General features: G+C 38.0%; 1 protein-coding gene across 1 annotated transcript in view; it reads right to left on the bottom strand.

The window, feature by feature from the left end:
* Positions 1-2011: 2011 nt before the first annotated feature.
* The window catches only part of Lama4 (laminin, alpha 4), a gene marked incomplete at its 5' end in the record, with an annotated part of 135423 nt that continues 119089 nt past the window's right edge, over positions 2012-18345 (bottom strand). The window contains 7 exon segments of the mRNA XM_005409785.2: positions 2012-2439; positions 6416-6535; positions 7091-7184; positions 8264-8394; positions 10435-10594; positions 12326-12481; positions 17011-17200. Coding sequence (XP_005409842.2) covers positions 2294-2439; positions 6416-6535; positions 7091-7184; positions 8264-8394; positions 10435-10594; positions 12326-12481; positions 17011-17200 — 997 coding nt within the window.

The following is an 18345-nucleotide window of genomic DNA, read 5'->3' as shown; positions in this document are numbered from 1 at the left end:
ATTGTGTTGGTTTTATGAGGTATATGTGACTCAGGAGACGGTCAATTGTGACCATAAAAATGTGCAGTACTAACTGCAAAGAAGTGTAGGAAACTGGGGAGAAGTTGGGAGAGTTTTAAGGATTTGGTCCACATATTTGGGAGTGGTATGCATGTCTCCTGGGGCTGCTGGAGGGCTGCAGCTTGGCTGGTTTAGTCTGCTTTGTGTCCCTGCTGAGAATAAGGGGATCCAATAGCCGTCCAGGGTGCCCAGGACAATTTTGGAAAGGAAGTTGGTTATACCAGAGCCATTTCCAACTGCTTGGATCTGATGGAGGAAGTATCATGAGGGTTCGGTGTGTTTTGAACACTCCAGTTCTGCCCCAAACTCTTAGATCCAGTCTTTAGCTCTCAGAAGGTTTTGTTTGTTCTGATGTATTTTTCCTTTGTGGTGATTGTTGCTTTAATTACAAATTGAAAAATCAGGCTATTTTAAACTCCCCCAATTTTACATGTCTGCCTTGTTTTGGAAACCCTGGCCCTTCTGGACTTGTGATCTTTTATGGTGACAGTTGGCTGAGCTGATTACCTGCTGCCCTTTGAGTTGAGCCACAGCAAGTGCCCTCTTGATTTTCTCTGCGAGACCCCACCTGCCTCACTCCTGTGTGCAGGAGCCTTTGTCTGTCGCCTTTGAGTTTGTGGCTCCTGCTCTAGGGCTCAGCAGAGTCAGCCTGAAGGCAGGTAGACTTCAGAGGCAAGGAAGTAAGGGACAGTCATGGTGCCTCTGGGGAAGCTGGCAGGCCGGCTTTCAGTCCTGGCTCCTAGGTCTAGATATCTGCTTCTAGCAGCCAAATTACCTGAGCTGCAAATGTTACCCATAGGATTAATGTGATGAAATAATGAAATAATAATCAACTTCAGCTTGTCACGATAAGCTGGAACTTAGCGAGTCCTGTATGAATAGATATAAACTATTTTAATGATCTCATCAACATTATGTACCCAAGATTAAAAGATAGAAGGGGAATATAAATATATATAAATACACACACACAACCTTTCTGGGCAATAAATTTTTGGTTGTTTCATTTTCTTTAGTAATTTTTAAAATATGGTATACTCTGTCCCCTCAATAGTTATTTATTTTGTTCATATCAGTTCTGCTGATACCAAGGCCTATTTTTTTTTTTTTTTTTTTTTTTTTGGTGCCAGGAATCAAACTCAGGACCTTGTGCTTGCCAGGCAGATGCTTATGCCACTGAGCTATATCTCCAGCCCACCAAGGCCTATTTTATCTCATTCTTTTTTCAGAGTTTATCTTCTCATGTATAATTCTTTTATTTCATTTTCCAAATTTTAATATCCTACCATCTACAGTATTCAAGTCTTTTTCTTTTTCTAGAATTTATGAACATGGTTGCCAGGAAAAATATAAAATTGTAGAAATAAGACTAGTTGTATTGCTGCAGGTATGTAGGAGACTTTTTTTTGGTAATGGTGGTGGACTGGGGATTGAACCTAGGGCTTTGTGCATGCTAAGTGAATGCTCCATGGTGGAGGTAGACCCCCAGTCCAGAAGACCTTTTAATAAAAAGACATTCTTGTTTTTCAATTGAATTTTATGATTTTGTTTTTCTTTGTTGCAGTGTTCTTGGTGATTCCTGTAAACAATAATAATTGTAATAATACCCTACGAGAGCATCCATTCATATATTATTAAAAGATCTTCTGCATGTTCCTTTGTTCTTATCTAGAAAATATTGTAATTCTAACACTTTTTTGATCATCTTTTTGAGCTGTACTTCAAAAACCCTGATGACTGTTGCTATAAGCTTAAAATATTCTTATACTGATGTATCAAAAACTGATAAAAATAAATCTATCATCTCATTTTAGGTTATATGTAAATTAGTAAGTCTTTTCAAAATACAAAAAGGTAGTTTAGGACAAAGATATTTTCATATAGCTTGAAAGTTTTCAGCCCCTGAAAAAAGAATGAGGATGTAACTGAACTTTAAAAATAGGCAGCAGCGTTTACTTAGAATTCCTTCCTATTTTATTGCAGACAGGAACAGCAGTTTCACCGGCAGAATACATAGGTGCACTGAATCAATACAAGTTAGTTTCCCCTCATTCGATTGCTGTCCACTGCAGGTGTTCTGGATCCGAGTTAAGAATTCCAGCGAGAAATGGGGAGTGTCCAGTCCCTTGTGAATCCCAAGTCCCTCTCATGTAGCGGAGAGCCTCCACCACAAGGAGGCGTTGCCGGTCCTCCAGGCTGGCTGTTTATTTCCGTGGGCAGCGTGTGGTGCTTCTCAGGCTGCTGGGCAGGAGTTGATGCTCACAGCTCCGCTGACCAAGGCTGCTTTATTGAAGCTCACTGGGCGCCCGTCAATCACAAAGTGGCGGACGCAGCCCGTGAAGGGTTTGCTGGGCGCCAAGCCTGGTGTCAGGAGAGACTCTGAAGAGAGAAAGAAAGAAAAAAAGGAAAAATCACAACGGAGTCATTTCGGAGCCCAAACAATATCTTCTAGTAAATATGCATAGTAGTTATTCTCATCATCAGAATGATTACGTCATCAGTGCCACACAGCTGTAATTCTCAGGAATATCCTCTGCTTTTTAAGTAATATGAACACATTCTAATTTTAAAGTTTTGCCATGTTTCCGTGATCAAATTTCTGTGTATATCGCAGGGGTCTTTCAAAGCTGACATTGACCACTTACACGTTAAGCCTCAGCAGCACGTTTTCATAATTTGGGTTTTAAGAGTTAATTTCTCCTGGGCCTCACTTATTTTCTGTGCTTTGCTGAGAAGAGAAATAAAGTTTTGGCTGCCACATTTGGACGTGGTTAATGTTTCTGTTTAATTTACATCATTACCCTTCACCCTTAAGCTTCCAAGTTTGTGCCAAGCTCATAGGAAATAATGAGAAAATAAAGTTAAAGTACAATTTTTCTGAACTTGGGGTTTTAAAAAAATTTAATTTCATTTTTTTATTTTACAGAGAAAAAATAAAACAACAACAAAGACAAAAACAAAGCAACACAAAAACAATAAAAATGATATAGGATTTCATACAAGATAATAGGAATTAACAATGGTTGTTATATTACATATTGTTGTCTTTAACGAAGTTGCTCAGATTACCACATGTAAGAATGCAAGATTGAGCAAACTATTAAAGACAATGACAAGTAATAAAAAAACATTAGAAAAGATACAGAGCCTAAAAACTGTAAATAGGTTGGTGATAACCTGTGTCCTGGTGTGAGCACAGGTGCCCTATGGTATGCTGGGGGAACGTTCTCCCCTTGTCTTAATTGCACATCTAGAAGAAGCCTTGTGTGTGTTAACTGTACAGACACAATTAAATGTGTTGGGATGGTAGAAGCAATGTAATTTAAAGCAATTAGGGAGCTTAGAAATATCATGAAGTTAAAATCTATTTCGCCAAATCTAATTATGCAAAAACAGCTATGTGAGCAATATCAGATAAAAGATGGAAAATACTTAGAAACAATAACTCAGGAAAGAACATAGATTAAGACAGCACAGTAAACATTGTGCAGGTGCGATTTTCCAGCAATGCAGAGTAAGACTGTGAAGGTGAGTACCGAAGATAAATTGTAGAAATAGCATTTTTCTTTTTAGAGTAATAATTATGAAGTCTTAGATTGGGAGAGCCTGAAAAATCAAGTTCCCTTACTTGTCTCTAGATTAGTGTGACCATAGGTATTCTTCGAGGATGCTCATGTATGTGATCAGAATAAAAATAAATGCGTGAATAGCAAAGACTCTGAGGAGTCGGAACACCTACTACTTCACATGCAGGAGGCTGGATTTTGAACATAGATATTGATTCTGTCAAGCATTCTACTCTTTGGTTCATGGAGGAAATCAGCTGTAGGAAAAATTCTTGTATTAATTATCATCTCCAAATTCATCACAGAAATTGTAGGTAGTGACAGAAAAGGGCCCCAAGGACCATAAGTAATTGATTAACAAATGCAACATGTGATTTTAAGAGACTCCCAGGTGAAGGCTTGATTATATAAAATAATACAGGCTTTTCAGTGGAGAAATATATGCTTAGACCAGTGTGCGAGCTCCATTAATTTAGAATTTTTTTCTAACATTTCATTCTGACTTTTAAACTGTCATTCAGTACAGCTAACATCTTTTGGTATGGTGGCTCTCTGAACTTTATGTATTAGCCTTTTAGTGATATAGATAGCACAGTTATGAACAGTAAGTGTGGCTGGGGTTACAAGCGAATTCAGGTATACAGGGGTTGTATGTACACCTAGTTTATTTAGTCATCCTTCTTAATGCCTTTGTTTCTAATGTGATTTTCCTGGAATTAATCTTGACTAGCTCAAAATAATTAATGAATTACATTCAGCTTACATTGTAATTGCTTTTGTTCCAGGCTTTTGGGCATGATTCCGAGATGGAATTAAAAGCTAAGCTTCAGCGGTACAGTGGGCTAGACTTCCCTAGCCTGCTAGCTCTTGTGCACTCATTCAGTCCCTAAAATTTGTATTCACTGTATGTCTCATAAAGGCTGAATTTGGTTTTAGGCACACCTTGCCCACCTACTCCGTGGAGCTTAATGATAGTAGTGTGTGAGGCTAGGATCGGATTAAAAACAAACACAAAAGTCAAAGAGAAATATTTGTTTGAGTTATATGGTAAGTAAGTTTGCTGAAAAGAGAAGAGCAAATGCTGGAACTTCTGTGAGGGAAGGCCATGCTTGTTTTGTCTCCATGTCCTGAAGCTTAGCACAGTATTTAGTAGACACACAATAGATGCTAGATGTTCCTGTCAGCAAGGAGTGTTCTCTTCACCTTCTACAATATTTGGTGAAAAGTGCTACAACACTGGTGTGCATCCCAGGGGAAGCTGTCTGTGCAAGTGAAATTCAGAGCTAAGTCCAAAATGTCAGTATGGAGTTAGGTAGGTGAGGACTAGGAAAAGTTGCTTCTTGAAAAGATGTTACAGGGAAAAAGGGAGAGCAGTATTTTCCGGAGATCGAAGCCTGTGCAATCATGTAAAGAAAGGCCTGGAACAAAGACCTGAAAGGAAGAAAGCATCAGTGAACAATGATGGAACTTGAAGTCCAGAAGGTGAGGGGAGATCCCAGAGGCAGGAGCAAGGAGGGGGCAGATTATCCAGGATTGTGCGTGCTGTACTAAATTTGACCCAGTGGACCTTTGGCAACCTGTGAAATATTTAAAACTATGCTGTGATTTGTAGGAAGGAAGCAATGTGCAGAAGTGGAAGAACTACGTGAGACATTTTCCACAGTGCACACAGTCCCTTTCAGAACCAAAGCCAGGCGCAGGAGGAGAGGACTGGGGAAGAGCGATGCAAGTGGATGGGGAAAGTAAAAGAGAGGAAGGACTGCTCTTTGAAAGTCTCAAATTTTCCTTTTGGCCTCTGAGTTACTCTCATTGTTAATACTGGTATTGGAAAAATTCACATTAGAAAGGAGAGGAGTACTCAGTTGCTACTACTTTGGAGGGAAACAAGTGTGTGATGCTTGCTTTTGTTTGTGCTTTCTCATTCTTTTAATGAAAACATCGGCTGCCTTTGCATAGGTCAGCCCAGATCATTCTAACTAGGAGATTGTTTAAATCTTCATCAAATTCTACCAGATGCAAAAGCTTACGTATGCCTTTTTGTATATTTCTCTCTTGAGCTGTAGCTTTCAGTCTTTTCAAGTTAGTGAAGTGTGTAAAAACAATGACTTTCCACATGAAGACACACAGGGCCGGGGACAGAGCTCCGCAGCACAGCGCTGGCCTGGCAAGCGCAAGGTCCTGATTTTGATTCCCGGTACCAAAAAACAAACAAAAAACCCCATAAAGACATAGTCTGTCCTTTAAGATCCTTATGGAAAGGGTCCATAATTGTCCTCCTAGGAATGTTACTACATAGGAATTAGTTCTCTTAGGGAATGTCATATGTAGGAACCAAGTAATGTACAGTTTATACCTGTTTTCAGAACTCAGACATATCCTGGGCACGGGGAACTGCATCCTTTCCACTTAGAGAAGGGAAGCATTGATCAGCAAACTATTTTTCTCAAGGTTTTGAGTTCATAGAGTAGTATTAACAAGTTTTCTTTGTGGTAGAGATAGTGTTTCACTGTGTATGTATGGAGGATATGTAAAAGGAAGAGAAAAACAAGCAAATATGGCGAAACGGGAGTAATATGTACAGGCTAGAATGCTGGTCCCCATGTCCTGCTTTGATATGTTACTTGGATAAAATGTCAAGATTTTCAGTGTGTCTTTTCTTTAAAAGGATATTGTATAGAAAATCCTTTGAGTTATTAGGTGAATTATGCAAACACATGGCTCTTTTCATAATAACAGTTATGAGAATTCGCTGTGGATTTGGAAACTTGTCCTTATTAAGCACCGCTTACCTGGAACACCTCCAACAAACACAGGTTCCCTGTGATCAACTGGCTTTGGATTCAAGGGTCCAACCACATGGTTCACTTCAGAGTCAACATCCAACTGAACCACATTCGAGTCTCTGATAACTGAAATGCAGGGAAGGACTGGCTGTAACTCACACTGAACTGATTACTTTTTACATAGGAGAAACTTTTTTTTTTTTTTTTTTACAAAATGGCTTTTATTCCAAAATAAAACCCCACACTCTCTTCTATATCATTGAAAAATGAATAATGTGTAACAATGTCCAATTGAGCAATCACTGTAACATTTTTCCTCCTAAAGGGAGAATTTTTAGGATACTCATGCAACTTTTTTTTACTGTGTAAGCGGTATATTATATAAACTACTACTAACACTATTTTGGCAGAATTCATAGCTTTAAATCACGTATGGATTCAGTGTATACATTCTAGTGCAAAAACACTTAATTCTCTTTGTTTAGTTCCTTTTAGATGTCACCCATCACCTATCATAAGTGATAGTTAGACCATGCCACTGTCCCCCAGGTGGTTATGCAGGCTCATCTTTGTTGTTGTTGTTTTTTACTTATATTGTGGTGGATAAAACCCAGGGCTTTGCAAACCCTGATGAACAGGCTCACCTTTGTAAAGAACCCAAGAACACTCAGGGTTTCTCACCTGTAATTCTGTGCCATCTGCCATCACAGAGACTCTGCTTGGGTGTTACTGAGGTAAAAAAGTCTTTGATACCATTGTTGACTTTCACTATGACCTGCAAATGACAGGCCACATTAAATTTTGAATTTTTAAAATAATTTACCACAGCAAAGCAATCCTTTAACAAAAATCCACACAAAGAAGCAACACTTTTAAACAAATAGCCATGCATGGTTAGCTTTGCAATTTGAACACAAGGGGTCAATCTCTGGTAGGTAACAGAAATATTTTATACTGGCTGCACTCCTGGGAGAACAAAGTAATCATACTGGAGAAAAGACAGGAGAGAAGATAAGAAATACAAGAGCAAATTTCTTTGATTGCTAAAGATAAACTGTGCTATATGAAGCATGTTAAATATTGGTAAAGAGCACAGACCTTGAAGCCAGGATCCCTGGCTCCTATTTACCTTACTTTTTGCTTCAGTTTTCACATTTTTAAAATCAGAGTGATAATGTTACCCATTCCTAGAGATACTTGGAAGGCTAAACAAGTCAACTCATGTTGAACATTTAGAATAGCACACAGCATGCAGGCAGTCATGTAAACACCATGAAGGGATACGTTCAATTGTTTCAGGGTTTAACAGAATGTATTAGAACCCAAATAAAATACAGGTACATTAAGTTAGAGGCATAAGGAAAACAAGCCATTTCATGAATATTTATTTGAATACATTCATGAATATTCCTCAGTAATATTTTAGGGCAAAATGGTTTAATTTTACAATTATTATTTCTAGTATTTGGGAATTATACATATGTCTATATACACACATATATGCTTGTATGTATATATATGGAATACATATATCTGAATAACATTTAGAAAGATGTTTTTGATAGTTTTTGTGTTTGTTGATTTTCATAATGATATATTTGCTCTAATTCTTTGTTAGACTCTTTGTTATTAGTGATCTTTTGCTAGCTTTACGATATATTTATGACTCTCTTTTCTAATCAAATCAGCTCCCAATATATGAATGTGAATCCAACTGTTGCCCACATATACATTTCATGTCACAGCTTACCTATTTTTCTACTTAGATTGGTGATACAATTCTGTGAAACAAATCAGCTTTAGATCAGGATGCAAGGTTAGATAAAATGGACTGTTAACTTTTTAAGACACTACCTGCCCATTTTTAATGTGCACATTTAAGTATTCTCCACTGATGCTGTGGCCATGGACAAGGGTTCCAGAACTGCTTCTGGGACGGACTTCAAATGCAATTTCAAACTTTAATCCAATGTTGAAAGACTCATCTGTGAAGATAAATATGATAAACTTTCAAGGAGAGCAAAGTAAATTTTGTAATTGTGGTGTGCTTTTGTAATTCTGTATTTTTATTATTATTATTATTATTATTATTATTATTATTACTATTTTTGTCTTTTTGAGACAGGGTTTCACTATGCAGTTCAGGATGGCCTTGAGCTCACTTTGTAGCCCAGGCTGGTCTTGAACTTGCAACAATCCTTCTGCCTCAGCCTCCTGAGTGCTGGGATTACAGGCATGCGCCACCACACCCAGCTAATTCGGTATTTTTAAAAGCTAGTTTCAGAAGTTTGGTGTCATTTCACAACAAGTTAAGTAGTAAGTGCCATTTTTTGCAGTAAACTCATCATAGGAAACTGTATGGGGGATTAAGGTAATAAATGAATGTATCACTCTTGTAGAACATGGGGAAGAAGCTGAAATATTCCATGTGCCACGGGATTCAAGGGAGGAGAAGTGAATTTCAACTAGCAGCATAATTTCTTTTTCAAGAGTGAGAAGAGATGAGGGCCATCTGAGCAGTGTAAGGACTTTGGAAACTGAAGCACCTGGACAGCAGATATGGCAGAGGGAGGTGTGGGGAGTGGGGAATCACACCCAGAAGGGCAAAGGACCAGGAGTGGAAGTCAGCCTTTATTTCACAGGGCCACTGGGCAAGGGAGCCAACTTGAGCAGAGCTGTACTTTAAAACAATTCTTCAACAAAAATCCAACTGGTGCCGCTGCTGCAAAGCATTTCAGAGGAGAAAGTAAGTGCCGTCAAAGTATTTAGGAGGTGTTATCATGGGGATCTACAGTAATTCTTACTATGAACAGCTGTGTTCACTCCAAAAGGCTCATTGTAAGCTGGGCATCTTAATAGTGTCCACTTGACTCATCTCTTTATAAATCACTCTGAAAAATTTCCTGTCATTAATATTTATGGAATATAGCATACATAAGTCATACAGTTTGCTCTACATTTCAAACTGTCCAAACTGTTAAAAGTTCTTATCACTGTAACTTAATGAAGGGCTAAGAGGAGGGGGCGGGGCAGGAGAAAGTAAAATCATGAGCTACATAAAAATTTCCTCTGCTTACTCTTTTGGACAAGCGAGGTTGTTCAAGAAAGTATACTTGGTTGCATTATAATTCATCCAGGGTTCTACAGAGTACTTAATTGCCTTGAGTTCAGGGAATATGTGTTTATATACTTTCCGCACCCTCCTTCCTATCACCTCCTCTGGAACCTTCTTTATACCTTACGATTGTTCTGCAGAATGTCTGTTGGAATAAACTGGACAATGACTATGTGCAGTCTTCTAGGAGTTTATTTTTAGACCTATTCCATCATCTGGTGCAGGGACTGCCTTACAAGAAGAATATAATAAAAACTGGAATAAACAGCAAGAGAATAATGGTTGAGGAGTATGAAAATTCAGAAATAAGACCCCTGAAGGACAGTGTTGTGTGCTAATACTGCAAGGCGAGGGAAAGAAATGGAGAGGACGGTTCACACTAACAAGAAGCAGATTACTTGGAGGAGCAAGATGACCACCAGCTGACATAGATCAGACCACGGGACAGCACAGGAAGGTCTTAAGGGAGCCAAGATGGCTGCATCCTGAAGTTTGGGAGCTATAAACAAGTGTTGCTGGGGAGGGCAAACAGGGATGCAGGGTGCATATTTTGTTTGGAGCAGAAAGAGGTGATCGTCCAGGGCTGTTTGACATTATTAAGTTTTCACTCTGAGCCTAATAGTCCCTGTTAGCCATCTCTAGGGAGAAAAAGTACTTTCATGATTGATGCTTTCAGCATAAACCAGTGTCTTAGTCCATTTTCTGTTATTATTACATAATATGTAAGACTAAGTGATTTATAAAAAACGAGATTTATTTGTCTTATAGTTCTGAAAGCTGAAAAGGCTGAGAGCATGGAGGCAGCTCTGGGTGAGTTTCTCATGGTGAAAGTAGAAGGGCAAGTGGGCAAGAACATTAACAGGTGTTCAGGTGAGGACAAACTGTGTTTAAATGACCACAGGCATGTTACCTAGAACCACGTATCCTCCTTCTGTTGAAAAGTAAGTTCCTGTTTCCATCGGACCTTCAAAACAAGGTGTCACACTAAATGTCTGAGAGGCAGAGGCAATAGAGGCCCCGTTGAGCTGGAGACTGCTGAGACAGCCACTGAGACTGTAGACAGAGTTAATCTGAAAGAAGAAGACTTTTCTTAAAATCCATTTTCTCAATGCCTGCACTATGGAGAAGCAAAATGAGAGGGCTTGTGTCTGGAGGGAAACCAAGTAATTCTCAGTTATTTTAGCTATCAGAATGATCAGTACTTCTCTAGGTTGTTATTTTTAACTAGTTCTTGTTCTAGTTCTTTTTTTTTTTTTTGTATTGGGAATTGAACTCAGGACCTTGCACTTGCCAGGCAGGCGCTGTGCCACTGAGCTATATCTCCAGCCTTAACTAGTTCTTTGAGCCTGAAATTTTGTATTTAGTAGTACCAGCTTGTCATGATCAAGCTATAAACATTCTTACATATACCATGGCAAAGCAAATTGCAGCTGAGGCTCTCAAATTAAATATTGAAAGCATTACAGTTTGTTTTCCTTAAGAAATGACAGCTATGCCCAAGATCACTAATGTTGATGAGGGTTAGCAAAACTCTTAAATCTAAATAAACATGGCAAAACTTATATTTCTGGCTCTATCACCTCTTAATACAATTGAGAATTTATTATATTGTAGGATATGAACATTGGGCTACTTTAGAGAAGAAATTTCATACTGCATTTTAAAAAAAGGAATTGGGGCTGCTTACCTAAAATTTATTTTTTTTTTGGTTTTGGTTTTTCTCCGGTACCAGGAACCGAACTCACGACCTTGCGCTTGCCAGGCAGGCGCTTTGCCGCTGAGCTAAATTCCCAGCCCCTTGCTTACCTAAAATTTAATTATAATGTGAACCCCCTTTTTGCTGTATATACATATGTTAATAAATCTCAGAAATGTGTTTGTAGTTTGTACTAAAATCTGTATGTTAAGAAAAATTATTCCTTTGATATATTACTTTTACTGCTAATTTGAAAAGTACATTATTTTTTAATTTTAAATTACAAAAATAACATTTCTTACAATCTTCTCCTTTCTCCCCTGGAGTTCTTACATTCCTAGAACATTTATAAATTGTGAGTGTGAGTAAGAAACAAAAATGGAGCTATAGTTTACATGACCTGAAACATTTATTTTTCAAACTACAATAATGGAACAACTTGCCTTCTGATTTTGGTATCTCTTCATATTAAAGGTATAGGTACTTGTTGAACATATAATATTCTTTTGAGACTTAACTTTTATGATACTTTATGCCTCTAAAATTTTAAAAAATCTTACTTATATCTTAAAATCAAAAGATTACTCCTGATTTTGTAATGCCGCAGGGCAGAGACAGCTTGTAAACAAAGCTCACTTTGATGTTCTACCTCTAGTAAAAATTTTAGTTTGTCTCCTAATTTGTAAAAAGAGGACCTGCACTAGGAATTGTGACTGTTAACCCTGAGCTGTCAACTTTATTGGAGTAAGAAACACCTATCAGATTAGTAAAGTGAGCTCCTGGGTGTGTCTGGGTTGCTCCTGGAGCTGAGACCTCAGGTACTACATACGGCTCCAGCCCTTTCCTGTCTAGCACTGTTTCCCCGCTCTGCTTCTCAGCCACCATGAACTGAATAGCTTTGCTCCATCAGGCCTTTCCACTGTGCTGTTTCTGCCTTGGAGCCAGGTGACCATGGTTGAATTCCCCAGAACCATGAGCCAAATGGAACTTTTCCTTCTTTAAATTATGGATGTTGGGTATTGCAACTCAATGATGAGAAAGCTGACTGAACAGCGGTCTTGCAGTTCTAAAGATCAGTGATTCTACCTTATCGTGCCTGGTTTACCTGGACATTTTTCACAGCCCTTCCAGGAGCCACTCCTCCCAAATAAATGGGACCCTTAATTTTCCAGGCTGTTCCAGTAGAAGGAAGACTTTCTTCTAGCACTCGAAGACCATCAATGATTAGTCGACCGCTACTTTTTTCGTGAACAAATATCACCTAGATGGAGAGGAGGAAAATAGCACAGCTTAGGTACATTTTGAGGTTGGGGAAAAGACTGTGTTGTCTCTGCTATTGCAGTGGTGTGGGGAATCTGTAGAAAGTTCATAAGAAAGTGATCCCTTCTCTGATGGTCAGTTTTGTCTTTTCCTCTGCTTAGTAGCCTTTGGGCTGTCTAGTTTTAGGAATGTCAGAAACTTTAGCCTTTATTTTGTTCTGTTTTGATGTATAACATATGTCTTTGTTGTAAATTATTGCCAAGCCTCCTTGCTTTATTTATTTATTTATTTATTTATTTATTTATTTATTTTTTTCCAGTACCAGGAATTGAACTCAAAACCTTGCACTTGCCAGGCAGGCACTGTACCACTGAGCTAAATCCCCAGCCCTCCTCCTTGCTTTATATGTGTTATGTGTTTTTCTGGCTTACCTTGGGCTTACCACTTTATGTATGAGGTGATCCATGCATTTTCTGACCTGTAGATAGAATGATTTAAAGATACAGGTCTAATTTATGAATACAGCTTCTATTTACCAGATTTCTCCAGGAGGCTCTTCCCAGTTGACCAGCCCACATATTCTCTCCCCTCCTCAACTATTTGTAACTAATTGTAATTCATCTCGGATTGCTTTCTCTTATACATGCACTGATTTCTTCCAATATTATTTCTTCCAGTATTTAGGTGCTTCTCCTGTGTCAGCCTGTCTTTCTGGTTGGCTCACTTTGTGTCTTCCACAGTTTAACCTGATAGACTAAATATGATTACTGAAAATAATGACTAATAATAGATAGACTAATAATGATTACTAAAAATTAAGAACCTTAAACCAATGGAAGAAGTAAAGAAGTCATTGGAGAGGCTGCAGCACTCACAAGACACTCAGAAGTCCCTCGCCAAGGTCTGCAGGTACTTGGATGATAGTGGTATAGTAGCAGACAAAATACCAACCATGGGAAGGCAAGTCGAAGGAGATGTCCATTAGACGCAATCCATTACAGGACTGTTTAGAAAAAGAAGCAGGACCACTTCATGATCCCAGCACTCCTTACCACCCAGGTCTAGAAAACATGCCATTTTGGAAAAAGTTCAGATTCCTCTGAGGGAAGAAGCCCAGTAAAGTGGCAGCTGTCTGGACACTGACTGGTGCCCAGCCTGGCAGCCACTACCCAGTGTTCAGCTGTTCTAACCCTCCTACCACTGGGAAATGGAGCCCACTGAGCAAGATAATCACAAGATGGGGGCTCCTTAAATCAGCACACTAAGGAAAGTGCAAGTCAGAGAATCACTTAGACTGCAGTGACTGAGTTAAACATAAGCCCTAGGGACAGAAAGAAGCAAAAGACATGGTCTTGGCTAGGTACCTGGAACCAGACACTGAGGGAGCCACAAGACAGTGAGAGCCACAGGGGCTTGCAGTAGTTATTACTGGTGGGACCTGGGGGTGGTGAAAAGACACTAAAGTGGGTATTCTCCCAGCATTCCCCAAACACCACTGAGCTCTGTGCCTGTGTGATCTCTCTCCTGCTGCCCCTGACATGCTACTGAATTCCACACAGAAAGGCTCTCTTCCACTGAGCCTTAAATACCACTGAATTCAAGGGCTGGAAAAAGACCCTTTAGAAAGCTGAACAATTGAGACAGAGGATCACTGAGGGGCGAAGAAAACAATCCAGATCAGCACCTGGAAGAGCTATTTCTTGCTTCCACTAAAACTTCAGGTCAGATTGACATTCAGCAAGCAGGAGTATTGCTTTAATTCAGGAGTAAAGCGGTCAGAGAAAAGGCTAACAGAATACTGTGCAGAGGCGGAGAGGGAGGTACTGCTCCTGCCTGACCACAGGGGACCACTCAAGTTGCCTGCCAGAGAAAGGCTCGGTGGAAATGGGACATAAGTACTAGTGGAAAGAAGGGGAAGCTGGGAGAGGTGAACTGGGCCACAGACTGGATCATATTTTAGGTCACAAAGCATATCTCAATAATTGCAAAACAACCAAAGTAACCTTTTGCATCCTATCAGATCATAATGGGAAGAACCTAGAAATTAAGAGCAGAAGAAACTGCAGAAACTACACAAACACATGAAGATTAAATAGTACATTCTTGAATCCAGACAAAGACTCAACGAAGAGGTCTTTGACAAAATCCAATACCCATTCATGATAAGACACTGATGAAAATAAGTATAGAAGGTCTTTATCTTAATTGGAAGAAACAATTCATGACAAAGCCATAGCAAATTTCATGCTAAGTGGGGGAAAGCTGAAAGCATTCTTTCTAAAGTCAGGAACAAGACAAAGTTGTTCACTCTTATCTCTCCCATTCAACATAGTACTCAAAACTTTAACCGAAGCAATCAGCCAATATAAAGAAAAGCAATATGAGTAGGAAAGGAAGAAATCAACCTATATTTGCAGATGAGATGATTTTTCACCTAGAAAACTCAGAAAACTCTACCAGAAGGTTCTTACCTGAAAAAATTCAGAAAGTGTCAGGATACAACATTAACACAAAAAAATCAATAGTGTTCCTGTACATCCATAGTGAACCTACTGAGAAAGAAACCAGGAAAACAACTCCTTTTATAATAGTTTCAAAAAATTTTAAACACTTGCAAATAAATCTAATCTAAGTGGTGAAAGACCTCTCTAATGAAAACTATAGTATTCTGAAGTAAAGGATTGACGAAGAAAATGGAAAGACAATCTTTGTTCTTGGAGAGGCAGAATCAGTATTGTCAAAATGGCCATATTACCCAAAATGACATATAGATGTAATGCAATTTTAATCAAAATACCAATAGCATTCTTCATAAGACTAGAAAAAAGAGTCCTAAAGTTTATATAGAGTAAGATGGGACTTAGAATATCCAGAGCAACCCTGAGGAAAAAAAGCAATGTGAGAGGCATTATAATTCCAGATTTCAAGCTATACTATAAAGTTGTAGTAATGAAAATAGTATGGAACTGGCACACAATTAATGGAAGAAAAAGGAAGGTGCAGAAACAACCCTGTGCATCGTTAGCCATCTGATCTTTAGAAAGCGGCTAAAAACAGATGCTAAAGAAAAGATAGCCTCCTGAACAAAGGTTCCTGGGAAAATGGGTTGTCCACTTGTGGAAGAATGTATCTAGACCCATATCTCTCATCCTGTACTAAAATCAAATCAAAATGGTCCAAAGATCTAGATGTAAAAACAGAAACACTAAATCTTCTGGAAGATAAAATAGGTGAAACACTTGAAGACACAGGCGTAGATAATGACTTCTTGAACAAAATCTCAATTGCACAAGAAATAATATAAAAAATAAACAGAATTATATCAAATTAAAAAGTCGTGCACAGCAAGGGAAATAACCAGCAGAGTGAAGACACAGCCGACAAAATGGTAAAAAATTTTTACCAGCTACTTCTCTCATAGAGGGCTAATATCAGGAATATATAACTAACTTAAAAAATTAGAATTGAAATAAATACAAACTTCTCAAAAGGAGAAGTACAAATGGCCAAAGGCCATGAAAAAATGTTTAGCATCTTTGGTCATTAGGAAAATGCAAATAAGAACAACACTAAGATTCCATCTTACTCCAGTAAAAATGACTAACATCAAGGACACAAAAACAAAAATGCTAGTGATAATATGGGGAAAAGGAAAGCTTCTACATTGGTGATGAATGTAAGCTAGTATAACCACTATGGAAATCAATATGGGATTCCTCAAAAAAAAAAAAAATAGAATTTCATTTGATCTCTATAAACTTCTCCTTTGTATCTTCCCCCAAAAGCTAAAGTTATCATACTACAGAGACACATGAATACCTACGTATAGCAGTGCAATTTGCAATAGCTAAATTTTGGAAACAGACTAGTTAACTATCAACTGATAAAAAGATGAAGAAAAGGTGGTGTATATATACACAATGGAGTATTACTCAGCTATAAAGAAGGATAAATATGAGTCATTGATAGGAAAATAGATGGATTTTGAGACCATAATGTTAAGTGAAATAAAGCATCTACCAAAGGTTAAATACTGCAGTTTCTCTCATATGAGAAACTGAAATAAAAATAAAAATAAAATAATTAATAAATAATAATAAAGAGCAAAATGAAGGTAGAGAAAATTGGGAAGTAGATTATTTTGGAAATATGGAAGAGGAGCTGAGTAAAGGGTGAGGCAGGGAAAGGGATAAAAAATGGTCAATGTGTTTTATACATACATATATATCCACTTTCCCAAAACAAATGTACTGACTATTATTGCAAATATATATTAATAAAAAAGAAACCAAACTTCATGTTGGTTACTTTTCCTTTGGTTAAAACACTTATACTCAGTCTGCGTCTCTTTTTAAAAAGTATGCTTCAAGATTTTTATAAGGAATTAACGTTTTTGAAACTGAACTCTGATTATACAGCAGCAGAATATATTGAATAGGTATTTCTGTCGCGACCAGTGGTGGAGGTCAAGGTCATTCCCCAGACGATGGCCGAAATCTACTGACAGTGCTGTTCTCTACTTCGACTTACATCATGCCAAAGCCCATCATTGTATCTCTCCTGGCTCCGAATCTTCAGTTTCTTGTGGCCAACATTAAACATGAAAACCAGTCGGCCATGCGCCAAGAACAGGGTCATGAAGTCATTCTCTTCTTGATCTGAGACGTAGAAAATCATCCCATGGGAGGACCGAGTTTTCAGACGAATGGAAAACTGAGATCTGGTAAGTAAGAAATAAACTGAAGCTCACCATGTGTAAAATGAGATTGAGGATAATCTTTAGCTTCTCAAAGTAATATGGAATAAAGCAGAATAAACAGCCATTCTAACTCTCAGCAGCATTATTTGTAACCATCTGTTAGGATTATTCATGATTACAGGTAAGCATGGTCAGTTAACAAATGTAACTTTTTCCCACTTCCTTATTCAACAGGGATAGATTACATGTTTATGAAAGTATTATCTTAATTAAAAATCTTATTTTGCTTTGCTTTGAAAACTGGCTGCAACTTAGTTAAAATTTGTTAAGGAAGCTTACCTGTGAGGAGAAAATACTATTGAGTAATTAATATTACTTGCATAGAAATAACATTTATATGCTAAGTTACTGATTTTTTTCCTAGTAAAACTGAACTAATGGACATCACATATTAAAAGCAGCTACCTACATGTGTGGAAATGTGCATATAAAAAAGAAAACTTTGTAGAAAGTTAGCTTCCAGTATGGACAAGATGTATTTGTTAGGTTAACTTCTATTTTGATTAGCTTTTAATTCTTGCTGAAGTATAGAAAGCATTTACTCTGCCTGTTAGCTAAACAGCAAATTAGAATGCACTGGAGATTTCTTGTCAAATGCACTGCCTGTATGAATGCTTAAAAGAGGTATATAATGCCTACCTACTAATATTTACATGCTAAAACTATAAAAATAAATCTATAATAATATCAAATAACTGGAGATTTGTAAAATAATGGGAAGAAGTGGTAGGGTTTGAGATATTTGGCAGGCTAGAGGCAGACAAGGGTGTTTGTACTTTTGGTCTTTTTCCTTAGTAACCTAGCAGTTCTAGTGCATTCCCATTTAGAGTCCAAAAGTAGCTGGTGTGTGGGAGGGAAGATGATGTCAGAGTTAGGAGCTCAGTCATTTGAAATTTGCTCCCTCTTCCTTTTTAAATCAGACACGATGAACTCCTGAAATAACACTGTTTCATGGACCTTATGCTTGCGCAGAAAGTCACACAGAATATAATTCCTTGAAATGCATGAATCCCATTCTACTTCTATATACTCCCATGGCAAAATAATAGGATTATGGTGGCACAGCAAAGAAAGACCAGGGCATAGAAGAGAATGAGGAAAACGAG

The sequence above is a fragment of the Chinchilla lanigera genome, unplaced genomic scaffold (assembly GCF_000276665.1).
Source record: "Chinchilla lanigera isolate Chin_1 unplaced genomic scaffold, ChiLan1.0 scaffold00125, whole genome shotgun sequence".
NCBI classification, from domain to species: Eukaryota; Metazoa; Chordata; class Mammalia; order Rodentia; family Chinchillidae; genus Chinchilla; species Chinchilla lanigera.
This window is presented reverse-complemented; position numbering and strand designations above follow the sequence as displayed.